At 35.4% G+C, this 20,872-nt stretch overlaps 1 protein-coding gene and 1 pseudogene across 1 annotated transcript; both read left to right on the top strand.

Moving 5' to 3' along the window:
- The first annotated feature begins 11,381 nt into the window (after positions 1–11,381).
- Positions 11,382–12,292, top strand: LOC127093720 (uncharacterized; annotated as a pseudogene).
- Positions 12,293–14,110: 1,818 nt separating this feature from the next.
- Positions 14,111–15,985, top strand: LOC127093062 (nudix hydrolase 2). Its single transcript, XM_051031958.1, has 6 exons — positions 14,111–14,121; positions 14,201–14,266; positions 14,366–14,503; positions 14,587–14,664; positions 14,750–14,800; positions 15,840–15,985. Exons 3-6 carry the CDS (start codon positions 14,405–14,407, stop codon positions 15,978–15,980), a joined length of 369 nt encoding a protein of 122 aa, XP_050887915.1. The 5' UTR covers positions 14,111–14,121; positions 14,201–14,266; positions 14,366–14,404; the 3' UTR covers positions 15,981–15,985.
- The last annotated feature ends 4,887 nt before the right edge of the window (positions 15,986–20,872 follow it).

Below are 20,872 nucleotides of genomic sequence, written 5' to 3'. Positions count from 1 at the left end.
TACTGATGCCAAACCAGATTTTAATGAATTTTGATGCAGTATGGATATGCATTATGCACTATGTCATGATGGTTATGCCCAAGAAAGATTCATAAGTCAGATTTTTAATGTGCAAGCAATATAGGCAAACAATATATGCAACCAAATTTATATCAACGAGAGTAAGAACATTTGTTCTAACATACACAACCACTTAGCAGTAAGAGAATTGTAGAAAGGAGTGATATTACCTCTGTTGGCGTAATCTTGTGATGGATAATTGACATCTAAAACGAATCTTATCAACCAAGGTGAGGCATAATATAATTAAGAGCCAACATGCTTAAGACATCAAATAAGAAAGATCTAAGATCCCTAATTCACGACGAATGTTGAAGAACGGTTCCGTTGCCAAAGGTTTAGTGAATATATCAGCAAGCTGATTTTTGGAGTCAACGTGCTCAAATACAACGTCTTCTTTTTCAACATGGTCGCGAAGAAAGTGATGTCTAATCTCTATGTGTTTAGTGCGTGAGTGTAAAACAGGGTTTTTAGTAAGGTTGATGGCACTAGTGTTGTCACATTTTATAGGAATACGTTTGAGTTGAATGTTAAAATCTTGTAGTTGCTGCTTCATCCATAAAATCTGAGCGCAACAACTACCGGCTGCAACGTATTCTGCCTCTGCAGTTGACAAAGCCACAGAAACCTGCTTTTTGCTATGCCAACTTACCAAGGAATTTGAAAACAGGTGACAGGTACCACTTGTGCTTTTCCTATCTGATTTGCAGCCAGCAAAATCAGAATCGGAGTACCCTACTAAACTATAATCACTTCCTTTGGAATACCAAAGCCCATATTTAGGTGTTCCGTGAAGATATCTAAATATGCGTTTAACAGCTTTTAGGTGTGATTCCTTAGGATTTGATTGATAACGTGCACACATACAAACACTAAACATGATGTCAGGTCTAGAAGCAGAAAGATACAAGAGAGATCCGATCATACCTCTGAACTTTTTGACATCTACACACTTACCATGCTCATCCTTATCTAGATTTCCGTTGGTAGGCATTGAAGTGTCAATTGATTTTGAGTCATTCATTCCAAAGCGCTTGAGTAGTTCTCTACAGTATTTTGTTTGACATACTGCTGTACCCTCATCAAGTTGCTTAATTTGCAGTCCTAGGAAGTAATTCAGCTCCCCCATTAGACTCATCTCAAATTCACCCTGCATAACCTTAGAAAATTCTTCGACCAAGTGTATGTTAGTTGAACCAAAAATTATATTGTCTACATAAACTTGAACTAAAAGAATGTGCTTTCCTTTGTGTTTAATAAAGAGAGTATTATCCACTTTACCTCTTGAATATCCATGATCAATTAGAAATTTGCTAAGCCTTTCATACCAAACCCGAGGGGCTTGTTTAAGACTATACAAGGCTCGTTTTAATTTGTAAACATGATCTGGATTTTCAGCATTTTCAAAACCAGGAGGTTGTGAAACATATACCTCTTCATTTATGACACCATTAAGAAAAGCACTCTTTACGTCCATTTGGTAAAGCTTAAAATCATTAGAACACGCATAGGCAAGCAAAAGACGTATAGCTTCAAGGCGAGCAACTGGAGCATAAGTTTCCTCATAGTCTATGCCCTCCTCTTGGTTATACCCTTGTGCTACTAAACGTGCCTTGTTCCTAGTAATCACTCCGTTTTCATCAAGCTTATTTCTAAAAACCCACTTAGTGCCTATGATATGATGATCTCGCGGACGAGGGACAAGTTCCCAAACGTCATTTCTTTTAAATTGATTAAGCTCTTCTTGCATGGCCATTAGCCAAAATTCATCAATCAAGGCCTCTTTGGCATTTTTAGGTTCTACTTGTGAAACAAATGCGAAGTAAGAACAAAAATTACTTATCTTAGAACGGGTCATTACTCCCTTTGAAATGTCTCCCAAGATGTTGTCAATGTGATGGTCTTTTGAGGATTTCCAAGCTGTTGGAAGATCATTCACTTCAGCTGTCTTTTCTTCCTCATTTTCTTCATGACTAGTATCTTCCTCCTTCTCATGGGCAGCTGTTTTGGACTGATCTGTTTCCTCAACAGCTTCCTTGAGTATGTCTTCTGTAGATACCCCTGCGTCATCAAAAGAAATACCTTTTCCGACATTTTTCGGATAAGACTCATCAAAAGAAACATGAACAGATTCTTCAACAGTAAGTAAACGCTTATTATACACTCTATATGCTTTACTTGACAGTGAGTAACCAAGAAAGATACCTTCATCCGCTTTTGCATCAAACTTCCCAATATTTTCCTTACCGTTATTCAAAACAAAACACTTACAACCGAATACGTGAAGATGTGACAAGTTTGGTTTTCTTCCTTTCAAAAGTTCATAAGGAGTTTTATTTAAAATAGGGCGAATTAAGATTCTGTTTAAAACATAACAGGCTGTGCTGACAGCATCAGCCCAAAAGTATTTTGGTAATCCACCCTCATTAAGCATTATTCTTGCCAACTCCTCTAAAACACGATTTTTACGCTCCACAACTCCATTTTGTTGTGGAGTTCGAGGAGCTGAAAAACTATGCTCAATACCATACTTGTAACAGTACTTCTCAAAGTGATAATTTTGAAACTCACCACCATGATCGCTACGAATTGTAACTATTTTGGAATTCATTTTGTTTTGGGACAGATTTGCAAAATTCTTAAAAGCAGAAAAAGTTTCATCTTTGCTATGAAGGAATATAGTCCAAGTAAATCTAGAATAGTCGTCAACGATTACAAAACCATAGTAATTTCCACCTAGGCTCTTTGTCCTAGAAGGTCCAAAGAGATCCATATGGAGAAGCTCAAGGGGTCGTGAAGTTGAAATTACATTTTTAGATTTAAAAGAGACCCTCGTTTGCTTTCCCATTTGGCACGCGTCACATAGGTGGTCTTTTGAAAATTTTATTTTTGGTAGACCGACTACTAGATCCTTAGATACAACCTTATTAAGCAAATCGAAATTAACATGCGCTAAACGTCTATGCCAAAGCCAAGAATCATCATCCAAGGTGACTAGACATTTAGTACTTGTTAAAGGTACATCAAAAAGGTCAATCATATAGATATTGTTTACTCGTACACCCTTAAACACAACGTCCTGTTCAGCATGTTCAATTATGCAGCAAGTTTTTGTAAAAGAAACTTTATAGCCCATGTCACATAATTGACTTATGCTTAACAAATTGTGTTTAAGTCCCTCTACTAGATGGACATTAGAAATAGTAGTGGTGGATGGATTACCTACACTACCTTTGCCGAGTATAGCTCCTTTGTTATTGTCTCCATAAGTAACATATCCCTTCTTCTTTGCCTTGAAGTCTATAAAAAGCGATATGTCACCGGTCATGTGCCTTGAGCAGCCGCTGTCAAGAAACCACCTTCTATCTGCGGAAGCAAGGCACTCATCCTACAATATCAAAAGAGAGAATTTGGTACCCAATTTTCATTGGGTCCAAGTGGGTAAGTGCTAACATGGTTGCCTTTTGGCTTCCATTGATAAATACCTTTAGGAACAAGAAATCTCCTAAACTTGCATTTCTCAATGGTATGGCCAGCACGACAACAATAATGACATAAACCATGATGATGTGGTTGTTTATTCTTGTCCATTAAATCCTTTGGAATGAAAGAGTATTTTGCATATGGTGGATTTAACGACTTCTTAAACAACCTAGAGTCAATGGCATAAGTGACCTTAGGTTGCAACGCTTTTTCTAATTTGACCTTAAGAGTGTTTACCTCTTTTTGCCAAATATGACAAGCGTCACAATACCTAACTCTACTACATCCATCAATGTCAATATCTTTTGAATTTTCTGCAATACTATCTTTCAACGCTTCTAAATCATTTTGAGCTTTGTATACTTTTCCTTCCAAAAAATGAAAAAATATGTTTGTCGGAAGATAGTCTTTTAAAAGCATCTACAACTTCATTATGCAGTTTTTCAAAAGCTATTTTTAGTTCGGAAAAAGACATAGAAGAGAAATTATTGTAATAGGCTTGTTTTACCTTTTTGTCATTGTTTTTCTTCTTGTGGTAGGACAGATTTTTTGAGTGAGCCATAAGGCACAGATTTGCGGCTTCATCACCATCACTTGAGCTTTGTGTGCTTGATGAATCACTATCACTTTCCCATGCAATGTACGCTCTTCTTTGTTTGCTGTACCCTTTTGGTGAAGCTTTTCTTTGATCCTTATACTTCATAGGGCAGTCCGTTTTATAATGTCCAGATTTACCACAATTAAAACAAGATCCTCTTCCTCTACTCTTCTTGTTCTCTTCTTGTTTCGAATCTGTAGATTGTCTTCGAAACTTCATGAGATTTTTGTCGGAATGTTTGACTCCATTCTTTCGAATGAATCTATTATATCTCCTTACAAACAGTCCCATTTCCTCATCATCCGAATCTTTGTCACTACTAGAATCATTTTCACTTTGCTCTTTTCGTGAGGACTTAGAGCTAGAGGCCACAAGAGCTATTGGCTTCTTCTCTCCCTCTTTGTCTCTTTTCTTCTCCTTTTCCTTCTTACTTTTGTTCTCATATTTTTCAAGACTTTCCAATGCTTGCTGATGTTCTTCCAGCTTTCCAAACAAAGTTGTAATCGTAAGTCTCGTTAGATCGTTGGCTTCCTTAATTGCTGTTACTTTAGGTTTCCATTCCCTGCTAAGACACCTGAGAATTTTATTAGTAGCAATTTCATTGGAAATAGGTTTTCCAAGCGCATTCAATCGGTTAGTGAGATGAGTGAATCTCTTTTGCATGTCGGAGATAGATTCTCCTTGTTTCATGCGAAAGAGCTCAAACTCTTGATTGAGTGTGTTAATGCGGGACTGTTTTACTTCAGTAGTACCCTCATGGGCAACTTCTAAAGCATCCCACATTTCTTTGGCTGTCGTGCAATGGGATACCCGATAATACTCATCAACACCAAGTGCTGAAATTAGCATGTTTCGAGCTCTCCAATCACATGACCACTTTTTCTCATCTTTCTCATTCCAATCATCTTCTGGTTTAGGAACTATGGCGCCAGCCGCATTTGTCATAGTGATTTGAAAAGGACCATTTTCAATGGCAGCCCATACTAGCCTATCCACAGAATTTATATGAACTCGCATGCAGTCTTTCCAGTAGCCATAATTTTCACCGTTGAAAATAGGCGCTCTATTATACGCCCCCTTTGGTTCAGAATCCATACTATTACAGGCAGCCACAGAGCACCAGCGAACCGGCGCTCTGATACCACTTGTTAGACGGTGTGGCTAGTGATCGAGAGGGGGGGGTGAATAGATCACCTTTTTAAAATTAAACGGATTTAAAGTTTTATCAGAGTTTTCAAAGTTGGCGGAAAATTTCAGTCCCGAATCGACTTCCGTCTATTCTGAACCGCTACTAGAAAATCGGACACGCGAGTTTAATGCTGGATTTGAATAAGAATGACATAAACTATTAACACCAGAATTTTAGCTAATTGAATGCACTTATCATTAAAGTCTATTTCCAATGAATAAAACCTAGCTAACAATTTTGTCAAACAGTTGGTGTGTGTGTGATCAATGATAAACAGCAGTGGAGTTTAGTTAAAGAAGGTTTCTTGCCACTGCTGTCTTGCAAAAGGTACAATCACAACACACTAACTGAAATTGCAAAAACTGTTTGAAACGTAAAGAGGAGTAAGGTAAGAATACAATACGCAGAGATTTGGTAAGGAAGTTCCCCACGTCGTCCTCGCGTGTGGGTACGTCTCCCTCTCAATTTCAAATGAAATTGAGAACTTTGATTATCAATTATTGCCGAATTCGTTGATACAAGGTTATGATACAAAGACAGAATTCTAAATTCCAAGAACTTCTTCTTGTATGAAACCTCCACTTGATCTGAGCACAATCAAGAATTTCCTGCACGGAATTGCAAACAATTCACCAGTTCCACGACCTGCTTGCGAAATCCCCCGATCTCCAAACGCAACGCTGCGGCTGAATCTGTTCTGCAAACGTGACTAACAAACCCGCAAGAACACTCCAGTTCTTGAAGGACAAACCAGTAGGTTTTTCCTCGAAACCCCCTTCAATCTTCAACTCAGCTAGATCCTCGATCGTTCCACTGAAAACCTCAGCTAGATCCTTGATCGTACCGCTGAACGTTATTTCTTTGATCCTTTAATCCGAAGAACAAGAATGATTATGTTTTGATGTTCTTGAAGAAAAGTGATTGAGAAGATGAAGAAGATGAAGTCTCTTTCAGGTTTCTATCTGCTCTCAAAACAACTGCTGCTACACTGCTTTGATCTTGTGTACAATTGTTTTTCCCTCTTAGAATTCGTATGTTCGTACTGCTGTCACAACATCTCTTATATATGCTGAAAAACAGAAACTGTTAGAGCACAAAACAGACTTATGCATTGATACATGAGAGTATGCATCGATGCATACTGTAAGAAAAGTGAGTTTTTTGGTGAATTGAATTAAGCATGGATCAATGCATAATTCGTATGTATTGATGCATATGACATTTCCACTAACATGTATCGATGCCTAATACGTATGTATTGATACATAGGCTGTTTCAACTGATCATGCATCGATGCAAGGATCGTATGGATCGATCCATAGAGCATTTTGCCTTTCATGTGTCGATACATGACTCGTATGCATCGATGCATACTGAACAAAAAAGTTTTGTGATTTACCACATGCTGTATGGATCGATGCATAGGCTTATGTGTTGATGCATACTGACACAAAATGGATTTTATGTGTTATTTTAAGAGATGTATCAATGTAGGTCTTTATGTACAGTTATGCAACAATAGAATGGGATAAAAACACAAAAACACAAATGTATCATGTAATGTAATGCACAGCCAACATTTGGATGATGATCACACAATTTGCTATCATTCAAAATTAATTCAAAGTAAAGAATTTTCTCACAACATTGAGGTTATCAAGGTTTTGACTGAAGAGTCTAAAGATTTTGAAGATATCAAGCCAGACTGCTGACGCTGTCAAGGTTCTGACAGAAGATTCTGAAGTTTCAGAATCCAGCTGTATGTTTCTTCATTTCATGCTTCATCAACTTTCATCCGAAGCCAATTAATTTGAAGATAAGATTAAAATGGATATGTGATTAAATAGTACATGGTACAAATCAAATATTCCTTCCACTATCTGATATCATGGGCAAAGGACAGTACTATACATCACACCTGCCACTGAAATTATGGACGAAGGACTATATGTTGTATCACTCCTTTCACCAATCCTACAGTGGACAGTCGCTCTATCGGTATCCATATTTTGTCCTCCAACAGTCTCTTTTCTTATGCTATATAAGTTGGATTTGGAGACTTGAAGAAATGCTGAGACACACTATATTATTTGACAAGTCTATTTCTTTGTGAAAAGCTATCAATTTTGTACACAATTTTTTTAAGTGTTTTGTATTTCATTTGTGTAAAATCTGCTTGTGTAGAAGCATCTTGTAAACACAAAACATTTGATTCAAACTTGTTATTTATGATTTCTTAAGGAGACTAGGGTATAGTCGGATCCTTGATAAGACAAAGAAGGTTATTCTGTGTGATTATTGTAATCAGTTGATTATAGTAGATTAAGTCCTTGTGAGTAAGGCAAAATCACCTTGGCGGATGGACTGAAGTAGCTTTGAGTTTCAAGCGAACTAGGATAAAAATACTTGTGTTTTTATCTTTTTATTCTTAGTGTTTGTGTGGTGTTCTTGAGTTGATAAAAAGCTTTTTAAAACCCAATTCAAACCCCAATTCCTTGTGTTTTTCACACCTTCAATTGGTATTAGAGCTCCGATTGTGATTGTGATAAAGTTTTTATAAATACTTCACCGTGTTTTATATCGATCCAGTTTGTGTGAGAAATAATGGTTGTTGCTATCAACAACGTTGCCGCTACTAACAACAATAAGAGAGATCACTACAATGATAAGCCACCAATCTTTGATGTGGGAAGTTTAATTATTGAAAAGATAGAATCAAAATTTTCTTTCTTGGCTATGATGTTGATCTCTGGGATGTTGTAGTCATTGTCTACATTCACCCAGTTAATGCTGAAGGAAATAATATAGCAAGAAGTGCTATGACAAATCAACAAAAGAAGGATTTCAAAAATCATCACAAGGCTAGAACTATATTGCTTATTGTTATCTCTTATACTGAGTATGAGAAGATAACTAACAAAGATTCAGCTATGTCTATTTTTGATTCCTTGAGAATGACTCATGAGGGGAATGCTCAAGTAAAGGAGACAAAGGTTTTGGCCTTAATCCAGAAGTACGAAGCATTCAGAATGGAAGATGATGAAACTATTGAGAGTATGTCCTCAAGATTTCAGATGCTTGTAGTAGAAATGAAAGTTCTGGACAAAGGATACTCTAGGTCTGACCATGTCAAAAAGATAATCATAAGTCTCCCTAAAAAATGGAGACCTATGGTAACTGCTTTGAAGTTGGAAAATGATCTTAACATTATTAGTCTAGAAGAACTTGTTAGTTCTTTGAGAAGTCACGAGATAGAACTTAAGGAAGATGAACCTCAGAAGCGAGGTGAATATGTTGCTTTAAAGTCTAAGCCACCAACACGAACACCACATCAATCACCTACACCCTCATCAAAACACACACCTTCACCAAAATGATCAGAACCTATATATGGGTCCTATCATATCATCTCTTTTAACATTGGTCAAATGCTATAAGACTTTTGTCAACAAGAAATTATCCCTACAACATCTGTCTTAGAGGAATTAATAAGTCATTTAGTTGGTGAGTTAACTTCTGAACAAAACCATTAACATTATGCTTGAACCACCCATCGAGGTTTCTAGTGCTAAGTCTTATAGTTCTAAATCAAGTTTTAATTCTAATAAATCATACTTAAGTCCTCTCAATGCTATCCCTTCCTAAGCTATTCCTCTTGAAACCACATCTTATGTTGAACCTATCAAACCAAACCTTATTCAGTCTGAAATTCTAATTCCATGTGAAATTGAACAAGTAATCCAAGAACAACCAATGCCAGAACCACAAAACCTACCTCAAACTCAACAAGAAATTCCAACCCAAACCATTCATGAACCTTAACCAAATCTTGTATAATCTCAACCTGACATTGAAACTCAAAATGACCTTGAACAAGTCACTTAAAACCAACCTCAACTAGATTCCAAAAATGACCAAACTATACCAGAACCACACCTTAACCAACAAACCGAACCATCTAACCATCACCTCCCACCTCTAGGGAAATAGATGCTATGTCAGAATCTAACACAATAACTCTACCTTGCCACTCTACTTCTCACCCCATTATAAACCTAAACCTTCCGCCTCATATAAAATACCAAATTGAAGAGTTTAAGACTGTTATTTTTGATAGGGTTCTGAGTTTGGTTGCTGAGAGGCTCATTGCATCTGATCCCATAGCATATACAGCTAAATGGGACACTATCAGAATCTCTGTGGACCCAGTTATGCAAAATTTGTAGTCTTTCTCATATGAGTTTGTAGCTTCTTCTAATCAGAAGCATGACCACTTGGAGGAGAAGTTGACTTTTGTTGCTGCTAAATAAGAAGAGATGGATGTTCAATTGAAGACAGTGATTGTAAGACAAGATGATATGGGTTCTGAACTCTAGGCTACATTGGAGCTTCTGAAGCAAAAACCTTAGGCTTTAGAATTTAGCAAACCCTTTCATTTTGTATTTTTAATTATTTTGAAGATGTTTTCTCAAATCAGACTCTTTTCTTCTTTGGTTGAATGAAATATTTTTATTTAATATCTTTTCTATTTCCTTTATTTGTTTTTGTTGATGATAAAATGGGTAGTATATATAGAAAGAAGTATTTAAGCACATGAAATCTGACAGTTATTATTCTTGCTTAAATTCTGAAGAATTATTATTGTACTTTAAATGTCTAAATTTAATTAACCTGGATAAGACTTAGGGGGAGCTTACCGACCTCACCCTATAGACTATTAGATTCAGGGGGAGCTTACAAACCTTAGATCCTGAAGTTAACTTATTAATTAAGTTAACTACCATTGCTCTTAAACACTTATGTTTGTCATCATAAAAAAAGGGGAGATTGTTGGAACAAAACTGGTTTATCCCATATCCTTTAGGTTTTGATGATAACAAAGTATTTAAAAAACAATTGAGTATATTAATATTTGTTCAAGTGTTCAGGACCATATACTAAAATTTCATGAACAGTCTAAGTATTGATTCTGACTATGAGCATCTTGAGAGAAGCTTAAAGACCAGAATTTGATGGATCAAAAGTTGAATATCATACTCTAAAGAAGTCAAATTCTGAAAAGGTCAACGTATGAAGAAGTTAGTTTCTAAAGACCAGACATTAAAGAAGTCTGCTTATGAAGATCAGAACCTGAGCTAGTCAAAGCACAAGGACCAATGTGACTCTGATAGGTCACTGTTAACCTCTGAGTCTACTTTGTCACGTGAAAACCTAAGCTTTTTTCTTCATAGAGTAAGGTGAGATGCAACTGATAATTCCTCTTGCAGCAAAGAAATTTCAAATAAGCTTTCAACGACATTAACCATTTGAAGAAACATCCCAACGTCTCTATTCAAGTTTCTCAAAGACTCTCTTGTGCTGGATCTTCAACAACTCTTTTCCTTCTCTATTAAAGGAGCTGAAGACTTGAAGAAAAATAACCAATGAACTCTTGACATTCAAAGAGCAATTACTTTGTCAAAACACAAGCACAAGTTTAACTTATGATTTCTTACCTTTGTATATTCTAGAAATCTCCAAGTCTTAAAGAGTTCTTATTCAGTTGTATTTTGTCAACACATCTGATTGTATATAAAGTGTATTACCCCCAAATAATTTTTTATATGTTAGGTAGATTGTTAGAAGTCTCTTACTTAGTGTTTGAGCATTTCAAGTCTCTTTCTTATGTGCTTGAGTATTTGAAGTCTCTTGCTTATATGCTTGAGCATAAAAGTCTCTTACTTTGTGTTTGAACATTGGAAGTCTCTTGCTTGTGTGCTTGAACAAATTGTAATCTTGTGTTATTATAGTAAAAATCTCTTGTCAGTACAAGGAGACTGCATTACTATTAAGTTGTGAGATGAACTAGGATAACTTTCACTACGCCAAAAAGCGCTTTTAACAGCGCATCTTAGACAGCGCTTTTAACAGAAAGCGCTGTCTAAGGTTAAAATTAAAATAAAGCGCTGAAAATGTTCCAAGAAAATACTAAAAGCGCTTTTAAATATAGACCTTAGTCAGCGCTTTTGAGAAAGCGCTGTTTAAAGTCTTTCAATTAAAAAAAAACCATTCCAATGGCTTTCACTTCTTCTCTCACTTCCCATTTTCTCTCTCTCCCAAACAAAAACCCATCCCTAACCCCTTTTCAATCTCAACCCTTCTTTTTCCCTACACTCCACCCAAAACCACTCTTATCATCACCTACTTCAATCTCAACCGTTGCTTCAGCGTCATCATCGAAAAACCCTTCCAGTAACAATAACCCTAAACAATCTAGACAAGATGAAGTTGTTGAGGTTGAAGTAGAAGAGGAACTTCCGTGGATTCAAGAAAAAGCTCTCGACCTCGTTGAGTTCACTGGTTCTGTTACCCAAGCGATTCCCGGTCCGAGAGTGGGTCCCACTTCGTTGCCGTGGATTCTCGCCGTTCCTCTTGGTTATGCTGGTCTCACTTTCGTTATCGCGTTTGTTAAAACCGTTAGGAAATTCAGTTCTCCCAAAGCACAACGCAGGAAATTGGTTGGTTTTTTTGTTTCTTTGGATTTTTTTTTGTTCATTGCGCTTATAGGAAATTATAATGTTTGTTTGTTTGTTTGTTTGTTTGTCTAGATCATGAAAGTAGTTCTTAGCTTTCATTTTGCTGGCTGGAAAAATCTCATGGAAATTCATTTTTCTGTTTGCTGGCTTACCATACTTTTGACTTCCTCTGCATGTGTCATTGATTTTAAGTAACAAAAAATTCATATCCAGACAGGTTTTGTCTTGGAAGAAATTTTGCGCAAATACATCCGATATGCTCTGAACGAGAAACCATTCAACCCTGATGTTGTAGCTGATTTAATTCAATTAAGGAGAGCTTCTGCATTAAAGGACTCACAAGTTGCTGAGATTCTAAATGAAATTTCACGAAGAATTGTTAGAGACAAAGGTAATGTCTTCTTAATATTGGACAGTTTTCATCTGAGTAATCCTTGTACGTGGTAGTTTATTTTGTCCTAGGCTGTGTAGAAAAGTATTCCGATCAACTGCAGTGATGAGTGAACAAGATTATTTTTCTCTGGTTTGCTCCTTGTATTGACAAAGGTTTAGTATCTGGGTCCATGTTGTCAAGCTCAAATGCTCATGTCTTTTTGATAGAATTTGTGAGATATAGCTTCAATCCCATAATGATTAAGCTACTATTATGTTCTCAGCAAACTATATTTTTGTTTTTATTTGGGGTGCTTAATTTAGGTATGTTGGAGTTTCATCTAGTGGAATCACATACAAGTCCGGGACAACCTCGTTTAGTAGTGGGAGTTCCCAGAGCAGTAGTAAATATGGAGGTTTTGGTTCAAGAGACAGTGATAGGTATAGTGATAGCTACGGAGACAAGGGGCGCTACGATGAAGAAAAAGTAGACAAAGATTACTCAGGAAAATCACGCTATGGTGACTCAAGTAACGATCAAGAAAACTCCTTCAAGAAGGCTTCTGCACGGTCTGTCAGGTGGGGTGTGTCTAACTAGTAATATAGTCTGCAAGCAATGGTAAATGTATATTATGCTTGTTCAATAGTTCCATACTGTAGTTGGAATGTATTGCCATAGATAATCCTTGGAAAGTTTGAATCTGGAGTACCTAGTAACTATTTTTATCTTTACTGTTAGGGGAAAATATCTTGAACTTTGACACTAGTGCTTGATCTTCATAGATGTATTTTATGCTTGTTCAGTAGTTCCATAATGTAGTTGGAATGTATTGCCATAGATAATCCTTGGAAAGTTTGGAATGTTTTATGCTGAAATAAATATGTACCTAGTCAAAGACAGGCAGCATGATACTTACTACATGCTCACACAGGATAGATGTCCAGACTCAGCTTTAATCCTTGATCGTTGTTGCCTAATTCAACAAGCTTTTTTTACTTTTGAAAACATTATGTATAGGAATTTGACTAATGGTTGAGAATTGAGATGCTTATCTCGACCCATCCTTTTACTTTCACTTGCTTTTTGTCTTATGCGCGGATAGACACATGTTTCTACCTTGCCATACTGCAATCGTTCTATTTTGTTACCTGTATTCTTATTTCGGAATGTCTTCCTTGCAGCAAAAGCAAGGAAAAGACATCATCTAGAGCATCGAAGTCATCTGTTAATGCAAGTTCAGTTCCTTCTCAAAGTTCAAGTGTAACTGCAAACAATACTGAGGATGACTTTGATGATTTTGATCCTAGAGGAACATCTACTAGTAAGTATTCTGAACACAGTCTTCAACATTGTAGTTGTTGATTCAATTCATTGAAGAGAAGCATTAAGCTATTTTTTTAAGCTGAGTTTAAATTACCATGGTGGTCATTTTACTGTTTTATGTGTGGTGCACTTGCAACTTTCATACACCATTCCCAACTCAATGTTATGAAATGTGCATAGTTATCACTTATGTAAAACTAATTTAGCACATGTTTCAATAAGAATCTACTATTTCTACGTTAAATTCACTAGGGGATTGCTTCTCCCCCAAGTGATAGTAAATGAAAATTGAAAATGCATTTTCGATCGCATTTAAATGAATCTCACCCTTCAATAAGAATCTATTATTTTTAGTTTTTTACTGCTTGATTTCTCTATTTAAGCTTGACTTGAAATGAACTTTACTCTAGGCTTTGGCAAGGACTTTACCTGAATATCAATATTCACCAAACCAGTCCGGCGCTAGATCTGATGCTTTTGGACAGTTCAGCCAATCTCATTTACATGTTCCAAAGGAGGGTCCATCAAAAAAGCCTCAGTCTGTGCTTGGAAATGAACGGCTACCAAATGGACTCAACAGGTTAATTAGCTACATTCACTAATTAATTATTACTATTATTATTAATACAGTTTCATTTAATTTAATTTATTCAAAACAGGGAAAAAAGGGTATATGGATCAATTTACCCTTGCAACATTCAAACCTTGTTCATTCTGCTGTCCAGGTATATAATATACATTTATGTTTTACATGTTTTACAGCAGCAACTAGCTTAGGAACGGATTGATTGCGAATCCGAACGACTGTTTTTACTGTATTGCAGGCTGGATTTAGGTACCATCATGCCGAGTCGGATTACTTGATGCTTGTATATTGGATCCCTGATACCCCTGATAGCATTCCTGCAAACGCGTCACACCGTGTCGGCGTTGGTGCTTTTGTTGTCAATAACAAGAGAGAGGTGATCTTTCACACATCATTTTGTGGTTATTATACTGTTTCTTGTTTGTAATACTGTTTGAATGGTTTTGTTTCATTTGATAGGTGCTTGTGGTTCAGGAAACCAGTGGTAGATTTGGAGGCACAGGTGTATGGAAGATGCCTACAGGAGCTGTGAATGAAGTATACGTCGAAATGATTATTGATCAAATTATGAAAATGGAAATTCAATCTTTTGAGTTTTGACATGTTTTAATTCTATTTGCAGGGTGAAGATATTTGTGATGCTGTAATTAGAGAAGTGAAGGAAGAGACAGGGGTAAGCAAACACAAAATATAGTACAGATTCGTTTTTCTTTGTCACCGACCGTTTTATTAATATATTTAACTAAACATTCTTCAAAATTTATATTACAACATTGTATACTCTACCGTATTCATATTCTATGGCCTTTATAACAGTCTTTAACACTTCTTTTATTAATATATTTAACTATGTTTAGTTTGAAAACTGAGTTTGTAAAAACTGAGTTCATATTTTAGAATACTGTATCTTGTCTCATTACCTCTTGTAATGACTTTGTTAGTTTTGCCTGGATATTAGCAACATACAAATGACAATATTTGTACAGTAAAAAAATTGTGAGGTTACTTTTTCTGGTTCCTTTGTCTGTTCCAACTGCTTTACGTAGCCATGTTGTAGGTGAATCCTTTTTTAGGATTTACTAATCTGTTACATAATTAAGTGAGAGACCGGAATCGAAACCAACTAAAATAATTCCCTGAGGAAAGAAAGGAGAGTTGGTTAGGGAAAAAGTTGTGTTTTTCTTTCCATGGTTTTTGGGCTTGAATTACATAAATTGTCATATCTTCTCCCTCTTACATTTACTTATATTAAGCAAAAAGTAGTTGTCAAATACAAGGTTAAGCACGACCTGTGTTTGCTAAGTTTAATCACATGCATTTGCTTCTTGCTTCTCACCAAGAATACTAATTAGAAATGATGTTTCCAATCTGTATTTCCTATCCAGTTGTGAGGATTACCTTTGAAGTGTACGAGTACATGTTGGAAGCATGATGGACTTTGATATTTGAACATAACTATGCTTTTGATGATACAAGAAAATTATTTTTATAGTAAATGTTTACTTGAGTGTTGTAACTTGAAATGATGGTTAACTTTGATGAAGTGCCTTACTGTAACATTTTGAGTCAGCTGAGATGGCAGCTGGACTCCATCTATTAGTGGCTGGGGCACTTGGTTTCCATGCCGTACATAAGGTAAATACTAGTAAACTGCATTGTTGGCATGTTTCATTCATTGCACTTACCTTTTTGTATGTCATTCTTGGACATAGGTTGAAACAAAGGCACATATGGTACTTGTTGCATTCTCAAGTTCGTTAAACAGTCAGGACAGCTGCTCCTTTGCAGGAACTGGCATCCAAACATGTGATGGCAGCAATGGTGGAGATAATTTGTCAGCATCAAGCCTCTGAAGCATCTGACATACCTTATAATCCTATTAAGAATTGCTTTGAATCTCTATTGTTTATGATACATTCTATAATTAGGCTATTAGGCTGTATTTTAGTGATTTGGTTTTGATTAACTTATTTAGATTATTGTAAAATAATTTTTTTAATAGAAATTTGTGTAACAATTGTCATAGAGTTTAATGAGTTTTGCATTAAAATCTACTCCCACAATTTCATTTTAATTGACACATTTACGTGACTTATTGATCTTTCTGACTTCCACCACACGCTTTTATATTTGTTAGCCAAAAATTGGTAGAAAAAAGGCCAAAATGGCATGTATAAAATGTGATAACTGTCTGTCAAAATCTGGTTGAAAACAGGTAGAAATTCTGGTTTATAAACCTGGAAAAAATGTGGTTTAAAACAAAAGCTTCAAAAATTTTCGTATACATTAGACAGCGCTTTTGTAAAAAGCGCTGTCTAAGGGGGGGATTAGAAAGCGCTTCAGGCAAAAGCGCTGTCTAAGGGGGGGGGGGGGTTAGACAGCGCTTTCTGAAAAGCGCTGTCTAAGCCCCCCCCTTTAGACAGCGCTTTTGCCTAAAGCGCTGTCTAAGGTATACCTAAAAAAATTAAAATAGGGGGGGCTTAGACAACGCTTTTTGTAAAGCGCTGTCTAAGCCCCCCCCTTTAGACAGCGCTTTTGCCAAAAGCGCTGTCTAAGGTATACCTAAAAAAATTAAAATAGGAGGGTCTTAGAAAGCGCTTTTGGCCAAAGCGCTGTCTAAGGGGGGGGGGGGGGGGGGGGCTTAGACAGCGCTTTTAAGATTTAAACAAGCGCTGTCTAAACCTTTAGCAGCGGAGGCTTAGACAGCGCTTTAAAGCGCTGTCTAAGGCTAAAAAAAGCGCTGTCTAAGGTCTTGTTTGGCGTAGTGTTTGTGTGTATTTCTTTCCTTCTTGCTTTATTTATCTGTTGTCTACCTTTGATTGATTCAAATTCTATACCTTGTGTTTGGAATATGACCAAGAGTTTAAAAAGAAAAAATAGACAACACAATTTAACCCCCCTTCTTGTGTTTTTCCCACCTTCACTTTTTAATATTTACCTCTAACCAATGTGGGATTTATGATTTTCTCAATTCATCCTTCACACTCAATTGGGGTTGATGCCTATAAACGGTAAACGACATATGGTCTGAGCGATAAATTTGATACCATATTAGAATTAGAATTTGACCTAACTCATCCCTACAAAACCGACTTGTAAGGTGAAAGACGTCACTTTATATAAATTCTTTAGAGGCTCTATGTTTAACCAGTGTGGAATTTGTGATCTTTCTAATACATCCCTCACGCTTAACACTCTTTTAGGCTTGATGCATGAATATAAAAAAGTGGGTGGCCTATGGTCTAATCGATAGACTCTAACATCATATTAGAGTTAGATTTTGACCTAACTCATCCATACAAAATTGAGTTGTAAGGTGAGGGGTGTCACTTTATATAAACCATTTTCAAGCTCTATTTCTACCAATGTGGAACTTGAGATCTTTCCGGTACACACCTTCACTCTCAACACTATTGGACTTAGTGCATGAGCATTAACGATGGGTGACTCATAATTCGATCAATAGACTATAATATTATATTATAATCATAGTTTGATATAATCCATCTCTATAAAATCGATTTATAAAATGAGAGATGTCATTCTATATAAATTCTTTTGAGTTTCTATATTTAATTAATGTGAACTATATGTTTTATAAACTCATAAACTCATACTCTAACTCTATTGAGTAATATATATCTTAAAATAAATATCAACGAAGAGACTATTGACTACCTCTAACTATTTAATAATATCTATTATTAGTATATATTTTATAATAGAGCTGAAATTTAGTCTATTTATCCCCTTTTAATTACTTTGATGTTTATTATAAGATTTTTTTTAATTTACATATAATTTAGATAAATTGACCATTCAATATATTTTTTAAAAAATTATTTATTACGATAAGAATCACATATGATAAATATTATTTATTAAATAGAGTCAAAAGTAGTTTATAATATCTCCATTCATTTATAAATACAAATAAAACTAATAAATTTTGTTACCTTTCAATAAAATGATTTGTTTTTCTCCTATAATACTTAAAGTTATTTATTATTTTTTAGCAATAAATACTTGAGAGTATTATTGATACAACAATCCATGAGAAGATTTGGTAGTTATAGACAGTAATTAGATATGAGGCTTCCCTGAAGGAAACATGGACCCATCTATGGAGACACCTATTATTCTCTTCTCTACCTCAATAACACCACAATATATTCACAAGGTTTTCTCTGTCCCTCTATGGTCCTATGTTGTAAGGGGACCATCTATGTTGCATTGCATTCAACATGGTTGTATGTATATCTATGGTGGGGGACCTTTCTGCACTCATCACCCATCTAAACTTTCAACAAAACTTACCATCACTATCCTCTATTAAACTTTCACAAAACCTAAGCATAAAAATTCTAAGATTTAAAATATAACGCATGTTAAGTTTTTTTGTGTGGCAAAACTTATGAGAAAAGTGCTTTTGGAAAGATGTTATTGAAAAACTTTTTGTTGTTAGTATGTGCACAATTAGGTTTGTAATCATACTTGTTGACTAATCACTATGATTAGGAGAAGAAACATGCGATTGAAATTGATCTATCTTATCTTTATTTTATGTTCAAAAAGAGGTGTATAGCTTTTGCTTTACTAGTATGTTTTTCTTCACTTGATTTTCCTGTCAAAGTTTTGATTTATATATTCCACATTTAATTCATTATATAGATAAAGACAAAGATGAAAAAAAGAAAAAAATTGTCTCGTCCTATCTATCTATCTGCACACCGTTTTGAACTCTATGGTTTATGAATATATCTTCCACCTCTTACTGAACAAAAATTCATTGGACAAAACCTTGTTCCATCTATAAAATTATAACGTTATTAATACTTACATTATTGTTGTTGTTCCATGCATGCAGAAAAACAGCTATTCCTGACAGTGCCGACATTGATTCTTCCATGTCGTCCTAATGTTACAGTCAACACATTAATTGATTTTAATTAAAAAAAGTGAATAAGTTAAAATGGTTACTATTTAATATATTTGCATTAAAAAATAAATTTAACAATCACATTTGAAGATAAAACTATACATATTATAGCTTTAAGTTCAATCAATTCTATATAAAATGTTATAACATATCAAATTTGATTTTAAGTTTTTAAAAATGAACTATAGCATGGCCTATATGAAAGTCTCAACAAATTATGACAATGGGGTACACAAAAACTTTAGGGCAAGAATATTTACGACAACCCTTTTTCTTTTTGAATTAGGATGAGTTGAGTACTAACGTTGTTGCTTTACCATAAAGAGCTTTCATGCAATGATGATATTACATATTTTAAGAAACACAAAGTAACAATTTGGTTTAGAACTATAAATGGTCGTTGAAATGATGAACTAATATTTTGTTGAAGTGAATTTATGCTTTGGTCGCTGAAATGATGAAGTAATATTTCGTTGCAGTGAATTTATGTTTTTAGTATAATGGAGAGAAAGTTGATAAGTAAGGTTAATATTTTAAAGTCTAAGCCGATTAAAAAAATGAAAAATAATGTGAGTAAGGATGAATTTGAGTCATGTATTTTTCTTTATGTGAGAAACCTAATTTATGAGATAGAGTTGATCGAGGTATCTCAATTGTGGATGATGTAGGGTTTTTCTTTTTCGTTAAATTTATTTTGTTAAATAGTTTAATGGTTGGAATCCATTTTATAAAAGATGAATAAGTGAGATGTCGATTGTTCGAATCCACATCCCTCCATCCGATATCCCTATACAACATCCATGCATTTGATATCTTTATACAGCTATCAACCGAGCTAAGTGAGATGTCGCTTGATCGAATTCACGCTCATTCATCCGATATCCATATATAACGCCTCTGCATCTGAAACCCCTATACAACCCCTATACAACTACCAATCAAGCTAAGTGAGATGTCGCTTGTTTAAATCAGCACCCCTCCATCTGATATTCCTATACAACTACCAACCAAACTATATGTCGCTTGTTCAAATCTGTACCCCTCCATATGATGAAACCCCTATACAATTCCTATACAACTACCAACCAAGCTAAGTGAGATGTCACTTGTTTAAATCAACACCCCTCCATCTGATATTCCTATACAACTACCGTTTAAATCAGCACCCCTCCATCTGATATTCCTATACAACTACCAACCAAGCTATATGTCGCTTGTTCAATCTGTACCCCTCCATATGATATTCCTATACAACTACCAATCATATACAACTATCAACCAAGCTATATGTCGCTTATTCAGCACCCCTCCATCTGATATTCCTATACAACTACCAACCAAGCTATATGTCGCTTGTTCAATCTGTACCCCTCCATATGATATTCCTATACAACTACCAATCATATACAACTATCAACCAAGCTATATGTCGCTTATTCAAATGTACCCCTCCATCTGATATCCTTTTGCAGCGCCCCTACATCCGATATTCCTATACGTCTACCAACCGAATCCGATATTCCTATACGTCTACCAACCGAATTGTCTTAACATCTGATATCCTTTTACAGCGCCCCTACATCTACCAACCGAATTGTCTTAACGTAATCCAAAAATATTAACTAATCCAAAATAAACTTAAAGGACAAGATGATAATTTTACCAAAGTGATATGCTCCAAGGTAAGATGAGATATCACATTGCATTATTGCCAAACATCAAGTTGTTTTTGTACTTAGCTGGACCCATAAAATTGTACTACTACACCAAATAAAGCAAACTCAATAATATAAAGCATATTTCAAA

This window comes from Lathyrus oleraceus, chromosome 6 (genome assembly GCF_024323335.1).
Source record: "Lathyrus oleraceus cultivar Zhongwan6 chromosome 6, CAAS_Psat_ZW6_1.0, whole genome shotgun sequence".
NCBI lineage: Eukaryota > Viridiplantae > Streptophyta > Magnoliopsida > Fabales > Fabaceae > Lathyrus > Lathyrus oleraceus.
The sequence above is the reverse complement of the archived record's forward strand: the minus strand, read 5'-3'. Positions and strand labels throughout refer to the sequence as shown.